Below are 24899 nucleotides of genomic sequence, written 5' to 3'. Positions count from 1 at the left end.
AGATCAAGTGTCTGGTGAGAGCCCTCTTCCTGGTTTGCAGATGGCCATCTTCACCTTGTGTCTTTATATGGCTGAGGGATAAATCATCTCTGTGATTCTTCTTATAAGAGCACTAATCCCATTCATGAGGGCTCCAACATCATGACCTAATTCCCTCCCAAAAGGGTCCACCTCCTAATCCCATCACATGGGGTTTAAGCTTTCAGCATATGAATGGGGAAGGCAGGACACAAATATCTAACTCATAACACCTGGTCATGTTGTATTCATTCTTACTACATTCAATTTTGTAACAGTTTAAAATCTGTTGTGTTAAAACTCTTTCTCATTTTTGTTTAAGATTTTTTTTTCTATTTTTACATTTGCTTGTATGTCCATCTATGTTTTAAGGTTGGTCTGACTCCAAAACCATTGCACTTAATCTCTATTGTATACTGCCATTAGCAATGGAAGGGAATAATGTTCCAAAGACGTATTAAGGTGAAAATAAAAGCTGGATGAAAGTATTCCAGACTGTAAGACTCCTGAATGCAGTGTCTATTTGTGGAGACTTTGCTTCTCTCAGGTCCAGTATTGAGGCACAGAACCCTAGTTCATAATCCTTTATGGTTAGAGGGGCAGAAATTTGCACAACATTATACCTGATGGACTTAATTACTTTGACTAATCAGGAGGCAATATTACTAGCCATGCTAGAGGGGAACAGTTTTGTAGGAAGTTTGTAAGGGACGAACTTTTAGAATAGTGGTAGCTGAGGGGAATGAATGAGGTAGCAACTCAAGAACAAGAGCTTTGTCATCAAGTGCCACAAGAAATTGATGACGAAGTCCCACTTTGAGCTAGTCTGACAATGTGAAATGACTCGTGTGCTTTAACACTTCTGTTTCCACCGCCTCTCCCACAGTTCAGGCACAACTGTTCTCTGCACTGGAGGACAGTAATAGCAGTTTAATAAATGCTCCTATATGACAATGGTTTGATCACTGCTCAAGTCACTCATGCAAAAACCATGGGAATCAGCCTCTCCTTCCCTCTCTCTCTCTCCTTCCATATCCAGCCAATCATTAGGTCCTACTGATAATACCTCCTAAGTAAATTTCCAGTAGCCCTCTTTTTGTTCTCTGTATTCTGTATGCCCTACACACAAAGCCTTCAATATCTCTTGCTTGGTTCACTGAAAGAGTCTGTGATCTTACCTGTTTTTTTTTTTTTTTTTTTTAAAGATTTTATTTTTTCCTTTTTCTCCCCAAAGCCCCCCAGTACATAGTTGTATATTTCTTGTTGTGAGTTCCTCTAGTTGTGGTATGTGGGACGCTGCCTCAGCGTGGTTTGATGAGCAGTGCCATGTCCACGCCCAGGATTCGAACCAACGAAACACTGGGCCACCTGCAGCGGAGCGCGCGAACTTAACCACTCGGCCACGGGGCCAGCCCCTGTGATCTTACCTGTTTTGTCCTATGCCCCTTACATCGACCCTCTACAGATCTTCCAGACTGATTTTTCTAAAACACAAATCTAAAGTGCAAATATAACTTCCCTGCTTAAAATCCTTTGAGGCTCTCCATAATAACCTACTGGATGAAGTCCAAAATTCTTACCATTGCTGGTGTGGCCCTTCATGTTTTGGCATCTGGAGATGTTGTGCAGCCCCATCCTTTATCATTGTCTTATAATAAATTTACATTACCATTGTCTTTATGTTACCACTGTCTCCAACTTTATATTTCAGCAACATAAAATTTCTTATAGATTCCTCCATACTGTTTCTAACCTCCTTGTTCTTACCATAATGTCTTTCTGCCTGGAAATTTGCCTATATATTAACTAATTCTTCCTCATCTGAAGGAATTGCTTCTTCCAAGAAACCATGTTTTTGGAATAACGTTATAGCTTCAACTAATAAAGATCTCATTTTAAGAAGTTCCTCCACACATGTAAAAAACATTTACTCTACGGATTCCCATACCTGGAGTTCAACTATACAGCCTCCATATAATATGGAATGTATTTTCTCTATGTGTATATTTTCATCATATTTTTTGCAAATGTTTCAACCAAGAGTCAGTTAGGTTTCTTGTGTATAGACATCTAGGATCAAGTTACTATGCTAACTATGCTACCTGAGTGGATATTATCTAACTCTTGTTCCACCTTACATCTAACCCCAACTAGAATTGAATGAAAGAGGACAACCAGAGCTCACTTAGGGAAAATCAGTAGACCTAAAAAGAAACAGCTTCTGAATTTTAAAACTTTTTCAAAGATTCCCCATGGATTCCCTCATTACGCGCAGCTATCCTGCTCTTTTTGTATCCTTAGGTACGGTGGTATCAAGTAATCATCTACTTTTTCCACAAGGAAATCAAGTAAAGAAATTCCTCATCACTGATGGAAGACATAGAATGTTTCTATTGAAATTGTATATTGTCAGCAATATTTAATCATTATTTTGACTAAATAGTGAATATTATTCACATAATGTTCAATTAAACATTAAACATAAACTATGTGCTAGACCCTATGCTCAGAGCTATGACTCACCATAACACACACAGTCCTTCTTCTCACTAATAAGTGGAGCATAGACATGTAAATGAGCAGTGGATAAGGCTTCAATGGACATGAGAGTGGAGATATCTCTTCGATATCCTGTTTACATTTCCTTTGGTTATATATCCAGAAGTAGGATTGCTGGATCATATGGCAGTTCTATTTTTAATTTTTTAAGGAAACTCCACACAGTTTTCCATAAAGGCTGAGCCAATGTACATTCTCACCAGTTATTGAAGGGGCAGGATGCAGATTCTGAGAACGGACCTGCTCCCTGCTTTGTGCATCTTCGCAGTGTGAAGTTCTCTGATCAGGGGAATAATTCACTCTGTTATGATGCTTATGTCCTCAATGACTGACTTTTGAATGGTATAACACTCATGCACCAGGGTTCCCTTTTCTCTACATCTTCACCAACACTTACCTCCTGTCTTTTTTATAATAGCCATTCTAACAGGTGTGAGGTGATATCTCACTGTGGTTTAGATTTACATTTTTCTGATGATTGGTGATGTTGACCACCCATTCTTCACAATAGCAAAGATGGGGAAACAACCTGCGCCCATGAACTGACAAATGGGTAAAGAAGATGTGGTACATATATACAATGGAATATTATTCAGCCATGAGAAAGAAGGAAATCTTGTCATTTGTGACAACACGGATGGACCTTGAGAGCATTATGCTAATTGAAATAAGCTAGACAGAGAAGACAAATACTGCATGGTATCATTTATATGTGGCATCTTAAAAGAAAAAAAGTCAAACTCATAGAAACAGAAAGTAAAAAAGTGATTACCAGGGGCTAGGTGAAGGTAGAAATAGGGAGAGGTTGGGAAATGGGTACAAACTTTCAGCTATAAAATTAATAAGGATCTAATGTAAAACATGGTGACTATGGATAATAACATTGTATTGTATAATTGAATTTGCTAAGAAAGTAGAACTTAAATGTTCTATCTCTCTCTCACACACACACACACACACACACAAAGGATGAATATATGAGGTGATGGATGTATTAAATAACTGGCTGGAGGGAATCCTTTCACAATGTATACGTGTATCAAATCATGACATACACTTTAAATATCTTACAATTTTATTTGTCAACTATACCTCAATACAGCTAAAATTTTTTTAAAAAGCAGTAGAGATATTGTGTGAACAGCAATAAGACAGGGGATGTGCCACATGGTACAGGCACAAAGCCCAGAAACACCTGTTCAGGAAGTCTTTCTAAATTGTGATTTAAAAGATGAATAGAGGTTGTCCAGAGGTAGAGACAGGCAGAACTGAGCCACAAATAACAACCTGTGAGAAGTTCTCCAGCCTAGGCGGTTCGGGTGAAGAGGAGCGTGACAAGAGATGAAGCTGTGGTGACAGGCTAAGGGCAGCCTAACAAGGGTTTTGAGATCTACTTTGAGGACTTGATATTAAAGGTACAATGAAGTCACTAAAGACTTTAAGCAGAATGTGATTTATTATGTCAAATAATTTACTTTATAAGGTAACAATGGATTCAACTTCAATGATTTTGAAATTATTTGAAAGTGAATGACCTACTATCATCTCAAGAATGTACACACACACACAAGTTCCACAACTAGTCAAGTCTGACACCTAGTAAAGAACGCTATCTTATAGAAGGTGCTTGACAGATGTTTGAAGCATTCCTGTGAGGAACATAGGAAAGTTCTTTCATAATGCAATGTCGCCACACCCAATTAAATACATATCTATCTTTTACATTCAGGATTTAGAGAAACAGCCAACCTTCCAGTGGAAAGGTAGAATGATTGAGTGGTATTCTTGATTCTAGTACGAATGCTGGACTGACTATTAGCTGAGGAATGGAGCCAACAGGAAGGAAGAGAAAAGTGAACACTTCCAGTGCCTACCGGTACTCACATTCATTTAATCCTTACAACTGCTCACAAGTAGATACTATTAATGTTCCAAATTTACAGAGGAGGAAACATGAGGCATAGCAAAGTTAAGTAATTTGCCCAAGGCCACAGAGTCAAAATTGGAACCTAGACATTTAGGTTCCAGAGGTCCTGTTTGTAACTACAATACTAAACCCTCCTAATTCAGGAGCTAAGATGCTATAGAAAGAATCAGAAAAAAATATGAGTTGGCTTATCAGAAGCAATAGCTGTACTTTATTTCTTTTAATTAATTAGTGTATTCACTTATGTATCTGCATATCTATTTTGACTAGACATTACACTGGATGTTTGAGCACAGAGGGAGCAAACATCTTGGGTAGCGTGAGTTTAACGGGGAACTATGTAGATCTATATTTAGTTGTGCATATTTCCTCTATTCTCTAAATTGTTCTATGAGTTTCAATCCAGGGCTTTTAGGATAATTTTTGACATTGGAACAAATATATTAATGCTGAAAAGAAGAATTTAATGGAGGTAAAATACTGGAAAAACAGACAAAAGATTGCTCAAAAGATGAAAAAAAAAAACCCAACAACTCTCAAACAGCAGTTCATAACAAGGGAACATGCTACATGCAGTGGGGAGGGGTAGGCAGACTGAACCAGCAGGGAAGCTGAAGTGAAGAATTACAAGAAGCCCAAATCATTGCACTGCTATCCTACACATATTGTGGACACCACAAGACAGAGGCAGCTTCCACAGTCCATTGATCTTGAAGCCAGACATTTCTGCAGCGACTCTAAAAGCCACTTATTGATAACATGCAAATATATATATATATAAATAGTTCTGATGTTTTATATCCTTGATTATTTGAAATATTTAATGCAAGGGGATGGAGGAAGGAAAAGAGGGAGCTCTTGATCAAGCAGGAGAGCTAGCTAGCAGAGAAGGGGAGAGAGAGAGGAGGGGCAGGGAGACGAAATGGAGAAATTACTGGGTACTGTTTACTAATTTTCACTGGCCCAATGGAATCAATGTAAAAGGGGACAAATTACAAAACTCAAGTATATTAGTCTGAAATCTTATAAATAAATCACTCTTAGGGATAACACCCTGCAAACTATCACTATCAGTGTGAACTCTTCCATGACTTCCTGGTCACCCACTAACATCTTGGTTCCCTTCTCCTTATAAGAGAGTCAAGGTCAAAATATGCCTAAGCCAACACAAAAAGAAGTGATTTTTGCAGAATTTCATTTTTTATTACCAGCTGCTAATGTTTTTTCATAATATGAGTAGCTATTAATGTAAGAATGTATTTATTTTTATATTTCTACATAAAGCTTTAAAGAAACAACCAGAATATCATCAGTATTCAGTATCTCTTCACTCGAGAAAGCCTTAAGTAAACACTAATTAAAATATCTGCGTCCTTAGTTGTGTCAATACTTGTTTAACTGAAAGCTCTTTTAAATGAAAAGGTTTTCTTTTTATTGATTTCTTTACCTAGGATTCTAAGACATTCAAGAAACCAAGAAGTTATAACTTTCCCTCAAATTACACATTACACCCGTATTGTAAAAATACTGAAAATTAAATAAAATAATTAAATGTTGAGTTAAATACATGACTACATATAACAAACTTAGGAAGTGAAAGCATTAATACAAAAGAGGGCTAAAATAAAATTCTACATTTTCAAAAACAATAAAGTCTGTTATTTATTATCTAAAAGCCCATACACTTATAATTAGCTGCAGCCCATGTCAAAACATAGCATCACTCTTTGGTTTTGTTTGCTTTTACATGAGTCTTAGCAGAACTCCTAGAGAAATTAGCACCGAAGGATGTCAGTTCCAGCTCTTATCAGACTGTTAAGAAGGAACCAGTGGGATTTTGAACATATGTTATGTAAATTGCGGCCTGAAAATAACCTAAACTGAACTTCTGTTGGAATACAGTCATATGAATTTCACTGTACTGAAACTAGATTGCCCAGTGAAAATTTCCATTGTTTGTTCAATCAAATAATAGCCTATTGATGAAAAATTTCAGAAATTTGCAATACATTTCAACTTTTTATATTGTGGAAAAAAACAAATGTGAACAAAGAATCCAGAGTGCTTCTTCTGTCACGGCGTTGATGCAGGTGCATACGTATCCTTCGGCACATTTGGGAAATGAAAATTCTACTCTTTATTCAAATGCCATTAAGTTATTTACAGCTAGATCTGGAGGTTTCATATTTATCATCATGAAGTATAAAGCCAAATGTCCCTTTTTCAGGAGCACCAAAGATTAACAGATTAGAATGTTTTCCACATGTCCATTTTTACTGTCAAGAGAATTTTTAAAAAGTTTTCCAGCTTCCGCAGCCGAGCCAGATGTCAGTGGGTCCCACAGTGAAATAAAATTGGCAGAGTAGCCTTCTCATGACCCTGGGGTTGTTTTATCAGGGATCAGTTTAATGTTTAAGAGCCATTCCTTGCTGAAGACTGTAAAGTTTTTGGGTCCAAACTGCCACAATTCCAGAAATCTGCTGACTTGGTTGAACCACTGAAACCCAGCAATATTTCTTACAGCTTTTCTCACATGGTGCTATAATTGTTGTTGGTGTTGGCACGGGAAAAGTAAAGGGTCTCACTTCCACTGTACGTTTCCGGTCTCTGGTTTCAGAAACATCAGTAGAGAACATTTTACCAGCCACATTTTTTGTTGTGTAAACAAGCCCTGGTGATTTACCCTATAGGTCCCTCCACTGTGTTCTCAAATAACCACGGGCTGAAAGATATCAGATGGACACTTTCTAAAATAACTGTAGCAGTTAACACAAAAATGTTTTTTTATTTTAGTTGATAGCTATGGTTCAGGAAATCATGGCCAAAAGTCTAAATGTGCTTCCACTGACATACTTCCTTCTTTTTTTGTTTAATTTGTGTTATTGTTAATGTAAAAAGCATATTTGTTAATGTAAAAAACATATTTAAACTAGATATACAGTTTAAAACATGATAAAAAAATACTTCTACTTACCACACAGTTTAAGAAATGGGGCATCACCAATAGTTTTGAATTCCTCTGTAAGCTCTCCTTGATTGCATGTCCTCCCTTCCACAGAAAATTCTGCAAGTCATTCTTTTTTCTTTCTAGTGTTACAATATAACATGATTGCTAATTTTGTCTGTCTTTGAACTTTACATAACTGGAATACTTTATAAATTATATAACTTTATGCATTCTTCAATAATTGGCTTTTCTGCACCCATTATTAGGCTTTTGAGCTCAATCCATGTGATTGTAAATAGCTCTAGATATCCTTTCTCAAGGAATATTTCATTGTATGACTATGCCACGCTTTAGCCAATTAGAGATGGAAATTTGAACGGGTTTGGTTTTTATTATGATGAAAAATTTTGTCACAAACTCTTTTGCCGTGTCTCCAGCTGTGCATGTACAAGAGATTTTCTAAGTAGACAACAAGGAATGAATTGCTGCATCAGAGGGTGTGCCCATGCTCAAAATCACTATAAAGAGCCAGCCTTGTTCAAAGTGGTTGTATTACCACATATTCGCACCAGTGGTATGTGAGATTTTCTGTAAATCCACATCATTACCAACACTGGATATTGTCTGACTTTTAAATTTTTGCCAATATACTGGTATAAAATTGAATAGTTTAATTTGAACTTTTGTGATTGATAACAAGGTTGAATATAGTTTATGTTTATGTGGCATTTCTGTTCCCATTTGTGCTAATACCTAATGAAATCCTTTGACCATTTTCTTTCTTCCAGTTTTTTCTTTAAAGGAAACTCTTTAAGTATAACATACACAAAGGAGCACACAGCATAAGCGTATGACAGATCACAAGTGAAACCACCAACCACATCAAAACAGTATTACCAGCAAGGGATGCCCCTCTCATACCCTCTCCCACATCATCCTACTCCCCTCTTAACATCTACCACTACGGATTAGGTTTGCATGTTTTCAAATGTTAAATAAATGTAATCATATCATAGACACTTTATCGTGTCTGACTCCTCACATTCAACACTTTTTTTCAACTGAACCAGGGTGCACGTAGCAATGTTTCGTTCATTCTCATAAATGATAAATGTAGATACCACAGTCTCTCTATATAAATTCAATTACTAATATACACTTGAGTTGCTTCCAATTTTGGGCAATGCAGATAGTACTAGTGTGAACGCTCTTGAACATATCTTTTGGTGAACACGTGTCTACACTAATGGAATTCTTGGGTTCTAAAGTATGCATACATTACAAAGTGGTGGTACCAATTTAAACTCCCACCAGCAGTGTGTGAATGCCATTTGTTCCACATTCTTGCCAATACTTGCCAGACTCTATAATTTTAACGATTCTTGTGGCAGTGTAGTGGTAACTCATTGTGGTCTTAATTTATACTTCTTTATTATTTTTACTTTTATTTTTATATTATATTTTATATATATTTTATATTATATTTACATTTATTTATTATTGATTAATAAATAAATAGTTTAATGGCCATTGGTATACCTTCTTTTGTGAAATGTGTCTTCAAGTCATTTGTTCATTATTCCACTGGGTTATTAATCTTTATTTTTTTCATAGATTAGTAGGAGGTCTATAAGCATTCTGTACACTATTCCTTTGTCAGATACATGAACTGCAAATCTTTCCCCACATTGTGGCTTGTTTCTTCACTCTCATAATGTATCTCTTTTTGTTTGAACAAACTTTTTATTTTAGGACAGTTTTAGGTTTACTAAAAAAATGTGAAGACAGTACAGAGAGTTATCGTATTAACCAGACCCAATTACCATGTCCAATTTCTCCTATTAACATCATTTATTAGTATGTATTCTGCTGCCATTGGATGAAATAACCTATGAATGTCAATTCGAACAAATTCACTGATAGTGCTGTACAGATCAACTATATCCTTACTGATTTTCTGCGTGCTTTGGCTATCCATTTCTGAAAGAGATATGGTGATGTCTCCAATTATAATAGTGAATTTGTTTCTTCTTTCAGTTCTATCAGTTTTTCCTCATGAATTTTGTTGCTGTGCTATTAGATGCATGCACATTTAAACCGTTATTTCTTCTTGGATAATTATCCTTTTATCATTATTAATATACCTGTTTATCCATGATAATTTTCCTTGTTGTGAAGTCTGCTTTGTGTGAAATTAATATCGCTACCCCAACTTTCCTTTAGTATGGTATGTGTATACTTCTCTATCCCTTTACTTTTAAAACATTTGAATATTCATGTTTAAAATATATTTCTTGTAGAAAACAAATAGTTGGGTGTTGCTTTTTTGTCCACGCTGACAATCTGTCCTCAAATCAGTGTATTTAAACTATTCAAATTTGAAATGATTATAGTTGATTATAGGTGGATTAATATCCACCATGTTTGTAATTATATTCTATTCATTGCACTGTTTTTTCTATATTTCTCTCTCTTTTTCAGCCTTCTCTGGTTTTAACAGAGCATTTTCTATGATTCTACTGTATCTCTTCTTTTGGTATATCCATTATTCTTCTTGTAAAAATTTCTAGTGATTTTCCTAGAGTTTCCAATACACATTTTCAACTAGTCTAAGTTCACTTTCAAATAATACTATACCATTTCATGTGTAGTGCTGGTACCTTATAACAGAGTTTTTGCAATTTCTCATTCCCATCGCTTATAACATTGCTATCATTCATTTCATTTCTCCATACGCTAAAATTACCCTATACTTCATAACTATTATTGCTTTGAACAAAAAGTTGTCTATTAGATAAATTAAGAATAATTATAATAAAAGATGGTATTTTACCTTCATCTATGACATCTCTGATGCTTTCTTTCTTATGCAGATCTGATTCTCTGACATGTTTTTCCTTCTCTATAAAGAATGTCTTGTAACATTTCTAATAGGGCACATCTACTGATGAGGAAATCTTTCGGTTTGTGTTTGTCTGAGAAAGCATTTGTTTCTCTGACACTTCTGAAGAGTAATTTTGTTGAATATAGAATTCTAGGTTAGTGGGTTTTTCTTTCAACACTTTAAATATTTCACTCCACTGCCCTGTTGCTTACATGGTTTCTGATGAGAAATCCAATGCAATTCTTATCTATATTTCTCTATAGTTAAAATGTTTATTTTCCTCTAGCTTCTTTCAAGATTTTCTCTTTCTCTTTGGTTTTCTGCAATTTGAATAATATACATAAGGGTAGATATTTTTATATTTATCTTTTTGGGTATTCTCTGAGCTTCCTGGATCTGTGGTTTGGTGTCTGTCATTAATTTTTGAATATCCTCAGCTATTATTGCTTCAAATATTTCTTCTACACTGTTCTCTTTTTTGTCTCCTTCTGGTATTCCAGTGGTACCTATGCTATACCTTTTAAAATCCCCCTGCAGTTTTAGTAGTCTGTTTCGATGTTTTCATTGTTTTTTTCTCTTTGTTTTTCAGTTTTGTGAAGTGTCTATTGACATATCTTTCAGCTCGCTAATTCTCTCCTTGGCCATTTGCAGTCTACTGCTGAACATATTAAAGGCATTCTTCATTTCTGTTACAGTTTTTTTTCCCCCTAGTATTTCTTTTCAACTCTTTCTTAAGAGTTTCCATTTCTCTGCTTATATTTCCATCTCTTTTTGCACATTTCTACTTTTGCCATTAAAGCCATTAACATATTACTCACAGTTACTTTAAATTCTCTCTCTGAACATTCCAACATCTGTGTGCTATCTGATTCTGGTTCTGATGCTTATTTCATCTCTTCAAGCTGATTTTCTGGCTTTTTGCCTTGTGAATTTTTGGTTGAAAGGCAGACATATTGTATCTGATGATTGGAAAGGAGGTAAATGGGCTGTATAAGTGTGAGAATTTGTTAATCTGGCTAGGAGTCTGGCTGTGTTTAATGTTTGTTGTGGCTATAACTGCCAGAGGCTTCAAATTTCTCTAGTTTCCTTGATTTGTCTTCTGTCTTTTCTGTGGGCTTCCCTAAGTACTCCTCCTCAGAGAGAGTCAGCATCCTGCAGCTCTTCCAGCCATAATTCACTATTACAACACTGAAGCCTTGTTGGTAAGGTGATAAGGTGTACAGGAAGGGAGGCACTCTGTAATCTTATGATTGCACTGAACAATTGAATGATTGAATCTCAGACTTAGTTGGCCTGTGGTTCAGGAGGTGACCTTCACAAGTGTTTCTCCAGCAGCATCAACTTTTTCTACCCCTTTGTGAGACATGAAGTCTAGACGGGACTGGAGTGGGTGGAGTGAATGCCCTTCCCCAGCTGGGATAAGGCTTTAGTAAGCTAATTTTTCCTAGAAAATAGGTCTTTTTATGAAGAATGCTGTAGTTAATATTACACAATGATTATTCTTTCCCACTCCTTGCCTGAGCCACAGGAAGATCATTCTTAGATCCTCACTGTTAGAACCTGTTGGAGTTCCTGGAGGTAAAACTCATGAAATTGTGGTGACACCTTTGAGAAGGTGGCTCCAGGAGTTTCTCACTCTCATGCTGATCCACATTCGCCTTCCAGAAATCTGTCAAAGTTATCATTTAAGTGTTCCACCAGGTAAGAAGAGCTCAGCTGTGCATCTCTGGATCTGTCTCGCTCTCTAGATTTCAGGGTGGAAGTTTGCCCTGCAACCTCACTTCTCTGAGGGGTCCAGGAAAAGTCATTTATTTTTAGTGTGTCTAGCTTTTTTTTCTTTTAAGGATGAGGGTGAAGATTTCCAAGCTCTGGTGGTGGAGCTGACACCAGAATTTCACAATGTATCTTTTTATGGACAGAAAAATCTCTAATTTTATTCTAGCCTCTTTATCAATATTTTTCTATCTTGTTAGCCCTTTATTATGTAAAATGTAATCTCTGCCGAAGAAAAATATTTTCTCTCATGTTATTTTCCTCAGTATTTAGATTTACAATCCACCAGTACTTGATTTTGTGTACAGTGTAAGGTAAGTGTTAAGAGTTTTTTCTATGTGGGTATCCAGTTGAACAAGCACCATTTATTGAAAAGATCATGCTTTTCTCACTAAAGTGTAGTGATGTCTTTATCACAAGTCGGATGATTGTATATGTTCAAGTCTCTTTCTTGGCTCCCTATTTTGCCCTTTTGGTCTATATTTCTATTCTTGCATTATTACTCTGCTGTCTTATTTATTTATCTTTATAATATTTGTTATCTGATAAGTTCTTCAGGTTTGAAATTCCTCTTTTAGATTGCTTGGTTACTTTAGATCATTTGTAGTCCAACATCAATTTTAGAATCTACTTGTCAATTTCCACCAATAAAAAGAGCAAAAATCTTCTAGGGATTTTATTGGGCTCATACTGAATCTACAGATCAATTTAGTAAAAACTGATATTTGTATAATACTGAATCTTCCAAGCCAGAAATTTATTTGCTCTCTCCATTTATTTAAATCTTTAAAAATTTCTTTTCATACTATTAGCTTGCTTTCTACAAAGAAAATCACATGTCCATTATTATATTTATGCCTTATTATTTGATGTTTTAATATTACATTTGGAAATTCATTTCATAATGAAATACTGTTACTAGTATTCACAGGAATACTGAGTTTAATTTTTATATGTTGTTTGTTTTCTACAACCTTGCTAAATTTACTCATAAATTTTAATACTTTGTATAAAAATTCTTTTGAGATTTGAATACAGAATATGACATCTGAAATAATGAACACTTTATGTCATCCTTTCCAACTGGTGTACCTCGTAGTTCTTTTCCTTTTCTTATTGCATTGGCTAGAAGCTTTTACTTTGTTAAGCACCAAGCAAGAGTGGGCATCCTTATCTTGTTCTTGATCTTAGAGCGAAAGATTTCAGCTTTTCACAATTGAGTATGATGTTACCTGTGGTCTTGTCATAACTGGCCTTAATTACGGTGAGGTAGGTTTACTCTATATCCACTTTGTTGAGAGTTTTAATAACAAATGGACGTTGAGTTTTGTCAAATGCTTTCGATGTATGTATTAAAATGATCATGTGATTTTTATCCTTTATTTTGTTGATGTGGTGTATCACATTGATTGATATGCGGGTGTTGAACCATCCTTGCACCCCTGGAATAAATCTCACTTGACCATGGTGAATGGTCTTTAATGTATTGTTGAATTAGGTTTTCTAATATTTTTTGAGGATTTTTGAGGATAATTTTCTTTTCTTGTGGCATCCTTGTCTGGTTTTGGTATCAGGGTCATGAGTTTGGGAGTGTCCTTCCTTTTCTTTTTGGAAGAATTTGAGAATGATCAGTACTAATTCTTCTTTGAACATTTGGTAGATTTCACCAGTGAAGCTGTCTGGTCCTGGGCCTTTCTTTGTTAGAAGGTTTTTGATTACTGATTCAATTTCCTCACTAGTAATTAGTCTATTCAGATTTCCTATTTGCTCATGATTCAATCTTGGTAAGTGGTATATTTCTGGGAATTTATCCATTTCTTCTAGGTTGTCAAATTTGTTTGCGTGTAATTGTTCATAGTAGTCTCTTATGATCCTTTGTATTTCTGTAGTATCAACTGTAACATCTCTTCCTTCATCTCTGATTTTATTTGTGTCCACTCTGTTTTTTTCTTGGTGAATCTTGCTCAAGGTTTGTTAATTTTGTTTATGTTTTTGAAGAAACAGCTCTTAGTTTCATTGATCTTTCTATTGTCTTTTCAGTGTCGATTTCATTTATTTCCATTGTGATCTTTGTTATTTCTTTCCTTCTCCTAACTTTGGACTTCATTTGTTCTTCTTTTTTCTAGTTCCTTGAGGTGTAAAATTAGGTTGTTTGAGATTTTTCTTGCTTCTTGAGGTAGGCATATATCACTATTAACTTCCCACTTTGAACTGCTTTTGCTACATCCCATAAATTTTGGTATGTTGTGTTTCCATTTTCATTTGTCTCAAACTATTTTTTGATTTCTCTTTTAATTTCTTCATTGACCCATTTGTTGTTTGAGAGTGTGTTGTTTTATCTCATCATATTTGTGAATTTTTCAGTTTTCTTCTTGTAATTGATTACTAGTTTCATACCACTGTGGTTGGAAAAGATGCTTGATATGATTTCAGTCTTCTTAAATTTATTAAGACTTGTTTTGTGGTCTAACATATAATCTATCCTGGAGAATGTTCCATATGCACTTGAGAATAATGTGTATCCTGCTGCTTTTGGATGGAATGCTCTATATATATTTCTTAAGTTCATCTAGTCTATTTTGTCATCTAAGGTAAATGTCTCCTTACTGATTTTCTGTGTGAATGATCTATCCATTGATATAAGTGTAATATTAAAGACCCCTACTATTATTGCATTGCTATTTCATTGATTGATTTTAGAATATTTCACTAGAATTTCTGGAATACATCCAACTTGGTTGAAATGGATGTTTCTTTATATGTCACTAGATTATATTTGAAATATTTTATTTAGGATATCATGAAATAGATTTGGCTGTGATTTCTCTTTCCTGTAATATCCTTATAGGATTTGTCATCAAGGTTATACTGGATTCACAAAATGATTTGGCAGTGGGGAGAGGAGCGCAGTTCAGCATATGATATCATACTGGGACCTCGACAGCAACAGCAGCTCCTGAAGCAACTTAAGAATTTTCTCCCGAGTTTAAGACCTATTTTTAAATTATAGGCAATAAAAGAAAAATTGAATAGTGAGAAAAACTGGACACACAAATGCCCCATGAAGGAAGAATAGATAAGTAAATAAATAACGTATGGTTTATATATATTATACATTGAGATAATCATGTCTTTTCCTTCCTAATCTTTTAAGGTAGTGATTTCTAATAAATTCTCTAATGTTGAACTTAAATTCCTGGAATAAAACTAAGTTCTTTGTGATATGTTACCTCTTCAGACATTACTGGATTTGGTTTGCTAATATTTTGTTTAGGGTTTGGCATCAATGTTCATGAGAGAGAGTGGCCATAATTTTCCTTTCATATACTGTCCTTATCTGATTTGCAAGCTAAGAGTATATTACTTGTAAAAAGAACTGGGATAGGTTCTATATTTCATTATTTTCTAAAAATATTTGTGTAATACTAAAACTGCCTGCTTATTTTACATTCAATATGCCTTACCTATAAAAGCATCTCAGTATGACATTTTCATGGTGAAAAAAAATGTAAACAACTGATTTGATGAGGTTCTATTCCTTTTCCATTTCTGATAATTTATGTCATCCTATGAATTTTCTTTTTCACCTAAGTTTTCAAATATGTTAGCATAACCTTGTCAAAATAATCTCTTATTATGTCTGATCTGTGCTATCTTTGTAACGTGCCCATTCTAATTCCTTCCATCTTCTCATACCTACTTATGATGTAAAAACAAGATAATGTAAAGAAACTCAAAAGCCCTTCAAGTAGAAAGTAGAAAAAAAAAATGTAGCTGATTTTCCACATAAATTCTAAACTGGAGAAGAAAGGAAAAAAATAAATAAGAGAGGAGTAGACATGAATGAGCTTATGAGTTTGATCTGTCAGGCATGGTGGAGAGAAATCTTACACATTTACAGAGCACCACCTTCTTTGGGCGAATGGATTAAAAGAGAACACATATGTGTTTAAAAATAATAAGAAATTTGTTACCAAAATAATGCATATAACCAAAAAGAAAAAGTTCTTAAAGATGAAAATATTATTTAGAGGAAATCTAAATACAGACATGAATCTGGGTTAGTAATCACATAGATGTTTAAATACTTTATGCAATTGTTTATCTTTTCAATGATATAAGAAAATTCTCAATTTATTAGTGAGGGATCATTGCAATCAGTCTCCTTGTTTTATGTGGAGAAAAAGTTTGCATTTGAAGTGGACATCTTGTTCAACTACCACAAAACTATTTCTTTTTTTCCAGTTTTATTGAGATACAACTGGTATGCAACACTCTATAAGTTTAAGGTACACAGTGTAACGGACTTACATATATTTTGACTTACATGTATTGTGAAATGATTACCACAATAAGTTTAGTTAGCATCCAACATCTCATATAGATACAATAAAAAGAAAAAGACATTTTTTTCCCTTATGATGAGAACTCAGGATTTACTCCTAACAACTTTCATATAGATCATACACCAGTGTTAACTGTAGCCATCATGCTGTACATTACGTCCCTAGTATTTATTTATCTTATACTGTAAGTTTCTGTCTTTTGATCACCTTCCTCCAGCTCACCCTCCCCTTACCTCTGCCTCAGATAACCGCAAATCTAATCTCTTTTTCTAAGAGTTTAGTGTCTTGTTTTGTATTTTGGGGCTTTTTTTAGATTCCACACATAAGTAAGATCTTACAGTAGTTGACTTTCCTGTCTGACTGACTTCCCTTAGCATAATGCCCTCAAGATCCATCAATGTCGTTGCAAATGGCAAGATCTCCTTATTTTTTATAGCTTGATAATATACCATCATATATATATATATACCACAACTTCTTTATCGATTCATCTATCCATGCACACTTAGGTTGTCTCCATGTCTTGACAATGGTAAATAATGCTGCAATGAACATGGTGTGCAGATGTCTTTCTGAGCTAGTGTTTTCATTTCCTTCAGACATACTCCCAGAAGTGGAATTGCTGGATCACGTGGTAGTTCTATTTTTAAATTTTTGAGAAAATTCCATACTGTTTTCCATAGTGGCTATACCAGTTTATAATCCCAAAATACGGTGCAAAGGGTTCCCTTTTATCCACATCGTCACCAGTATTTATTTCATGTCTTTTTGATGCTGGTCATTCTAATAGGCATGAGGGTAGTATCTCATTGTGGTTTTGATTTGCATTTCACTAATGGCTAGTGATGTTGACCATCTTTTCATGTACCTGTTGGTCTTTCATATATCTTCTTTATGAGTTCGTTATATATTTTGAATATTAACCCTTTATCAGATATATGTTTTGCAAATATATTTTCCCATTCTGTAGATTATCTTTTCACTTCATTTATTATTTGTTTTACTATGCAGAAACTGTCTTTTTTTTGGTGAGGAAGATTGGCCCTGAGCTAATATCTGTTACCAATCTTCCTCTTTTTACTTGAGGAAGATTGTCTGTGAGCTAACATCTGTGCCAATCTTCCTCTATTTTGTATGTGAGATGCTGCCACAGCATGGCTTGATGAGCAGTGTGTAAGTCCATATCCATGAGCTGAACCTGCAAACCCCAGGCCACTGAAGTGGAGTGCACGAACTTAATCACTACACCACTGAGCTGGCCCTGACCCTTTTATTTTGATGTAGTCCCACTTGTTCACTTTTTATTTTGTTGCTTGTGCTTTAGTGTTATATCCAAAAAAGCATTGCCAAGACCTATGTTAATCTTTTTTCCTATATTTTCTAGGAGTTTCATGGTTTCAAGTGTTAGCTTGAATTTTTAATCCATTTCAAGTTAATTTTTGTGAGTGATGTAAGATAGGAGTCTAGTTTCAATTTTCCAAGCACCACTTATTGAAGAGATTGTCTTTTCTCCACTGCATATTCTTGGTTGCTTTGTCAAATATTAGTTATCATATGTTCTTGGTTTTATTTCTGGGCTCTCAATACTGTTCCATTTATCTGTCTGTTTTAATGTCAGTACCAAACTGTTTTAATGACTATAGCTTTATAATATAGCTTGAAATCTGCAAGTGTCATACCTCTTGCTCTGTTCTTCTTTCTCAGGATAGCTTTGGCTATTTGGGGTCTTTAGAGGTTAGACATAAATTTTAGGATTATTTTTTCTACTTCTGAAAAACATGCCATTGGAATCTTGATAGTGATTGGTTTGAATCTACAGATGGCTTTTGGTAGTATATACCTTTTAACAATATTACTTCTTTTAACCCATGAACATGGAATAGCTTTATATTTATTTATGTCTTCTATTTCTTTGATCAATATCCTGTAGTTTTCAAAGTAGAGATCTTTCACCTCCTTGGTTAAGTTTATTCCTAAGTATTTTATTGTTCTTGATGCTATTGTGAATGGGATAATTTTCTTTATTTCTTTTCAAGATAATTTGTTGTTAGTGTATAGAAATGCTACTGAATTTTTGTATGTTTTCCATCTTGCAACTTTACTGAATGTGTTGATTAAATATAACAATTTTTTGGTGGAGTCAAGAATATTAAATATATAAAATCATGTCATCTGTAATTAGAGATAATTTTACCTCTTCCTTTCTAATTCTGATGCCTTTCATTTCTTTTTCTTGCCTGGTTGCTCTGGCAAGGACTTACAGAATTATGCTGAATAGGAGTGGTAAGAGTGGGTACATTCGTCTTGCTCCTGATCTTAGAGGAAAAGCTTTCAACCTATCACTGTTGAGTATGATGTTAGCTATGGGCTTATCATACATGGTTTTTATCATAAATGGATGTTGAACTTTGTCAAATGCTTTTTATGTATCTACTGAGATAATCATATAAATTTTTTCTTTCATTCTATGAATGTGATGTATCATTAATTGATGTGCATGCATGTAACCATGCCTGCATCCCAGGGATAAATCTCACTGATCACCATGAACTATCCTTTTAATGTGATCCTCAATTTGGTTTGCCAGTATTTTATCAAGAATTTTACATCTGTATTTATCAGGGACATTGGTCAGTAGTTTTATTTTCTGACTTTGATATCAGAGTAATGCTGGCCTCATAAAATGAGTTTGGGAGTGATTCCTTCTCTTCAATTTTTTGGAAGAGTTAAAGATAATTGACACTAATTCTTTAAATGTTTGGTAAAATTCACCAGTGAAGGCATCTGGTCCTGAGCTTTTATCTGTTGGGAGATTTTTGATTACTGATTCAGTCTCCATAATAGGAATTGGTCTATTCAGATATTGTGTGTCTTCCAGATTCATTCTTGGTAGTTTGTATGTTTCTAAGAATTTTTCCATTTCTGCTAGGTTGTCCAGTTTGTTGGTGTATAGTTGTTCATAGTAGTCTCTTATGATCATACGTATTTCTGTGGATACAGTTGTACAGTCTCCTTTTTCATTTATAATTTCATTGATTTGGGTCCTATCTCTTTTTTCCTTGGTTAGTCTAGCTATAAAATTTTGCCAATTTTATATTTTCAAAGAACTAACTCTTAGTTTGTTTAATCTTTTCTATTGTTTTCCTGTCTCTATTTCACTTATTTCTGCTCTAATCTTTATTATTTTCCTTCCTCTGCTAACTTTGAGCTTAGTTTATTCTTCTTTTTCTGGTTTCTTAAGGTGTTGTTAGGTTGTTTATTTGGGATTTTTCTTGCTTATTAATGTTGGTGTTTATTGCTATGAACTTCTCTCTTAGAATTGCTTTTACTCCATACCATAAGTTTTAGTATGTGGTGTTTTCATGTTCGTTTGTATGAAGATACTTTTTTATTTCATCTTTAATTTCTTCTTTGATCCATTGGTTGTTCAGGAGAGTGTTTTTCAATTTCCATGCATTCATAAATTTGCCTGTTTTCCTCTTGTTATTGATTTGTAGATTCATATCATTGTGGTCAGAGAAGATATTGGGTATGATTTCAATCTTCTTGATATGGCTAAGACTTGTTTTCTGGCCTGACATATGGTCTATCCTAGAGGATGTACCATGCGCACTTGAGAAGATTTTGTATTCTGCTGTTGTTGCGTAGAATGTTCTGACTATATAGTCAGGTATATTTGGCCTGTAGTATTGTTCAATTCCACTCTTTCCTTATTGATTCTCTGTCTGGTCGATTTATCCACTGTTGAGAGTGGGGCATTAAAGGCCTCAAATATTGTTGTATTGCTGTTTATTTCTCCTTTTAGCTGTGTTAGTTTTTGCTTTATATATTTTGGTGCTCTGATATTGGGTGCACAAATATTTACAATTGTTATATCTACTTGATATACTGACACAATTTTTCATTATATAATGACATTCTTTGTCTCTTTTTATTAGTTTTAGTTTAAAGTGTATTTTATCTAAGTATAGCTGCCTCCGCTTTTTTTTTTGGTAACCATTTGCTTCAAATATCTTTTTCCATCCTTTTATTCTCAGTCTGTGTGTGTCTTTAAGGCTAAAGTGAGTCACCTATAGGCAGCATATCATTGAATCTTGTTATTTTATCCATTCAGCCATTCTCTATCTTCTGATAGGAGAATTTAGTCTGTTTATATTTAAAGTAATTATTGATAGGTAAGCACTTAATATTTCCATTTTGCTAATTGTTTTCTGGTTGTTTTGTAGAATCATTGCTCCTTGTTTACTATCCTGCTTTTTTATTGTTTTTTTTTTTTGTCTTCTTGTATCAGTATCCTTTGACTTCTTTTACCATGTTCCTTTCTGTGATTACTACAAGTTTTTCCATTGTGGCTATCATGTTACCACAAGGTTTACATAAAATATCTTTTTTGTTTTTAAAGATCAGCACCTGAGCTAACAACTGTTGCCAATCTTTTTTTTTTTTTTTTCTGCTTTATCTCCCCCAATTCCCCCTGGTACATAGTTGTATATCTTAGTTGCAGGTCCTTCTAGTTGTGGCATATGGGACGCCACCTCAACGGCCTGACGAGCGGTGCCATGTCTGCGCCCAGTATCCAAACCCTGGGCCGCTGCAGCAGAGCGCATGAACTTAACCACTCAGCCACGGGGCCGGCCCCCATAAAATATCTTAAAATTATAACTTTGGGGGGTCAATCCAGTGGCATAGTGGTTAAGTTCATGTGCTCCACTTTGGCGGCCCAGGGTTTGCTGGTTCAGATCATGGGCGTGGCCCAATACACTGCTCATCAAGCCTTGCTGTGGTGTAATCCCACATAGAGGAACTAGAAGGACTTACAAGTAGGATATAAAACTATGTACTGGGGCTTTGGGGAGGCAAGAAAAAAAGAGGAAGACTGGCAATAGGTGTTAGCTCAGGGCCAATCTTCCTCATCAAAAAACAAATCATTAAAAAAATTATAACTCTCTATTTCAAACAATAATTTCAATAGAATTCCTTTGCTTTACACTTTTACTCCTCCACCCTCTCCCTCTCAGATTTTAGGTTATCGATGTTACAACTTACATATTTCTATATTGTGTAACCAATAATAGATTATTGTAGTTAGGATTATTTTTACTGTGTTTATTTTTCAACTTTCAAATTAGATTTGTAAATGAATTATGCACCACTATTACCATATTACAGAATATAACTTTGACTACATATTTACTATTACCAGTGAGTTTTACACCGCCTTTTATGTTTTTTGATGTTAATTAGTATCCTTTGATTTCCACTCAAAGGACTCCCTTTAGCATTTCTTGTAAGGCAGATCTAGTGGTGATGAATTCCCTCAGGTTTTCTTTGTTTGAGAAAGTCTTTATCTGTCCTTTGAAGGACAGTTTTACTGGGTATAGAATTCTTGGTTGACAGGGTTTTTTTCTTTCAATATTTTAACATGCTACCCCATTCTCTTCTGGCCTGAAAAATTTCTGTTGAGAAATCCACCAACAGTCTTACGGAGGTTCCTTTGCATATAACTTCTCTCTTTTCTCTTACTGCTTTTAAACTTCTTTCTTTGTATTTGGCTTTTGGCAATTTAATTATAATGTGTCACAGTGTAGCCCTACTTGTGTTCAACCTATTTGGGATTCTTTCTCCTCTTGGATCTGGATGTCTATTTCTCTCCTCAGGTTTTGGAAGTTTTCAACCATTATTGCTTTAAATACACTTTCTCTTCTCCTTCTGGAATTCCCATAATGTGAATATTGCTTCTTTTCACTGGTCCATAGGTGCTGTAGGCTTTCTTCACACTTTTTAATTCTTTTTTCTTCTTCATGCTCTGGGTGATTTCAAATGTTTTATCTTCTAGGTCACTGATTCTTTCTTCTGCATGGTTGTTGCTGCTTTGGAAACTCTCTGTTGAGTTTTTCAGTTCAGTTATTATATTTTTTGGCTCTAGGATTTCCATTTGTTTTTTGGTTTTTTGATAGTTGCTATTTCTTTATCAAACTTGTTTTGTTCATGCTTGTTTTCCTGATGTTGATAAATCATCTGTCAGTGTGTTGTTGTAGTACCCTAACTTTGTTTAAAGGATTATTCTGAATTCTTTGTCTGAGAGTTCGTAGATCACCATTTCATTAGGATCAGTTAGTGGAGCTTTGTTTAGTTTCCTTTGGTGGAGCCAAATTTACCTGGTTTTCCATGATCCCTGACTCCTCACGTTGGTGTCTGCACTTTAGAGTAAGTTGTCTCCTCTTCTAGACTTTACAGGTTGGCTTTGGTAGACACAGTTCTTCACCAGTCACCTCAGTTTGGGTTTCTGGAAGGGTCTGCTGGTAACATCCCTGGGCACGTGTTGCCTGCTATTAAGGTCCATTTTTAGGCAAGGCTACTGTTCAAGCCCTGAGGTTGGGGGGGTGTGGGTGTGCCACTGGCTGAGAACAGCTGGACAGAATTGCTGATTAGGTTCCCTGCCCAAGTGAGGCTGTAGGATGGGCTTCATGGTTACCTGGATTCTCTGGTCAGGATTAGTAAATGGCTGGGACTGTGTATTATACTCAACAGTAAGCAGGGTCATGAATTCATTTCCCTGCCCTGGCTGGGCAGAAGGACAGGACTGAGGGCCTCATGGTTTAGTGTTTGGAGAGTTGCCCCTTGCTGAGTTCCCTAGTCAAACTGCATTATTGACTTGGTTCTGCAGACAAGGAAAGCCACTGTTTAGGATTACTATTTGGACCCTATAGGCAGGAACATGGACTGCCAAGATCTGAGTGCTGGTTGTTGGAAGCCCCTCCCCCTTCTCTGTCACAATCAGATTCCCAGTGGTGAGCCACACAGATTCCCTTAGGATCCCTGTGTGGTGAATCCAGAGCAGGGGCTCCCATGAAGCAACCTGCAATGCTGGGGCTGGGGCTAGATATCCCCCTGGGCTCTCTCTTCCTGCTGAAGGAACCAGAGGCTCAGGGGACACCTCTTGGCGTAGTGCTGCACAGGCCTAGGGCAATGTAGTCAGCATGTAGCCATTCCTCTTATCCTTCTAATGCAGTCTGCCCTGGTCTCTATGGTGCAGGAGGGTGCTTCAGCCTCACTCCTGTGTTCTAGGATTCTCTCAGTGGTGTCTTGTCCATAAATAGTTGTTGTTCTCATAAGGGGGAGGGAGTCAGGAATGACCTTTGTTATCATCTTGGTGACATCACTCAGCTAAATTAATTCTTATTTAGGCTATTCTCACCTATGACTGTACTGACTGAAAGAGGATTTCACTTCAATTAATTTCTTTTCATGATAAATGTATAAAGTCAGCATATCAAGGGAGAAATATCCTTTAGAAATGTATTCTTCACTAGTATCTCTCTACTTATATTAAAAATATAAATATATTTTTAAAATAAAAAAATAAAATATATATATATATATCATATTAAAAAAAAATTGAAAGACCATGGATCTGAAATGTCCCCATGTCTCTTAATTTGTCTCTTTTCTTTCTTTATCTGCTAACAATGAATTGAACTACGCACAGCTTTAAGTGTCTTTGACATTAAACCAAGCCAAAACTAAAAGGGATCTCAGAGATCTCCCAGTCAGCTCTCCCATTTTACAGCCAAAGACACTGTGTTTATGGATATGGGGCCCATCCTCACCAGGCCTGAGCTTATGTATGAATCATTTACTGTGCAACAGGAAAGCTCTTTGCCAGCCTTTCCACATTCTCCATGGGGACTTTTTACTCAGTCAATCTATCATATGCTGAGAACAATTTCACCATTCCTATTTTTCTTACTCACAACATATCACAACATTTGAAATAGAAAAGGTATACTTCCTTACACGGTGTTTGTATTTTGGTACTGCACACGTGTTTGCATTACAACATGTGCTAGGATATGTCCGAAAGTATAGGGTGTGGTTTATTTGAAATATGGAGGCCTAATAAAATCTAAGCAAGCTTAATAAATGTTCTGGACCATTTTTCATGGAACATGAAATTAAAAATCCTCTGCCCCTCTCATCCTAACATTTTCATTGATATAACCACAAATGAGCCTCATGTAATCCTATCCTTTCTATCTTTATATCCATGTGGGGTTTTTATTTTCATTTTTGTTTTAGTACAGCAGGTCGCTATAATGTAGAAACTCACGGTAGACATTTAATGTTTTCCTTTTTTAATTGAAAAAAAGAAAATACTACTTCAGTGCACGGAAGCCTGAATGTTAAAAGCATATACAGAAAGATAATTACAAATGTACATGTATAGATTTTTAATCACTTCAGTTCACCACAATTTAACAGGATTCATTTTAATCTCTAAATCCTGCTTCTCTAATTCAGAATCCCTCTACTTACTAAAGACCACAGTCTTTATTTGAATCCTGGGTTAGAAAGGAGCCAAAATTCTGTTTACCAATTTGTTATTCCCTAATGCCACTAGCACCATCTCTTTCTTCAAAAATTTAAATCAGATTTCTAAAACTC

The 24899-nt window shown here is 35.3% G+C and overlaps 1 protein-coding gene across 9 annotated transcripts in view; it reads right to left on the bottom strand.

The window, feature by feature from the left end:
- The window catches only part of HMGCLL1 (3-hydroxy-3-methylglutaryl-CoA lyase like 1), a 173774-nt gene that overhangs the window by 59894 nt on the left and 88981 nt on the right, over positions 1 to 24899 (bottom strand). Inside the window, exons 8-9 of one of the 9 annotated variants that reach the window (XM_070514695.1) lie at positions 7479 to 7591; positions 3672 to 7111 (exon numbers count right to left, since the gene is read on the bottom strand). The exons of 7 other annotated variants lie outside the window; for them this stretch is intronic. In XM_070514695.1, the coding sequence (XP_070370796.1) occupies positions 7502 to 7591 (90 nt within the window). In that variant the 3' untranslated portion in view covers positions 3672 to 7111; positions 7479 to 7501. Of the gene's footprint in view, positions 1 to 3671; positions 7112 to 7478; positions 7592 to 24899 lie in introns of those variants that run through there. One more of the 9 variants, XM_044776891.2, reaches the window with a different exon arrangement.

The sequence above is a fragment of the Equus asinus genome, chromosome 8 (assembly GCF_041296235.1).
Source record: "Equus asinus isolate D_3611 breed Donkey chromosome 8, EquAss-T2T_v2, whole genome shotgun sequence".
In the NCBI taxonomy this organism is placed as follows: domain Eukaryota; kingdom Metazoa; phylum Chordata; class Mammalia; order Perissodactyla; family Equidae; genus Equus; species Equus asinus.
Note: the sequence above shows the minus strand (reverse complement) of the source record. Positions and strands in the feature narration are given on the sequence as shown.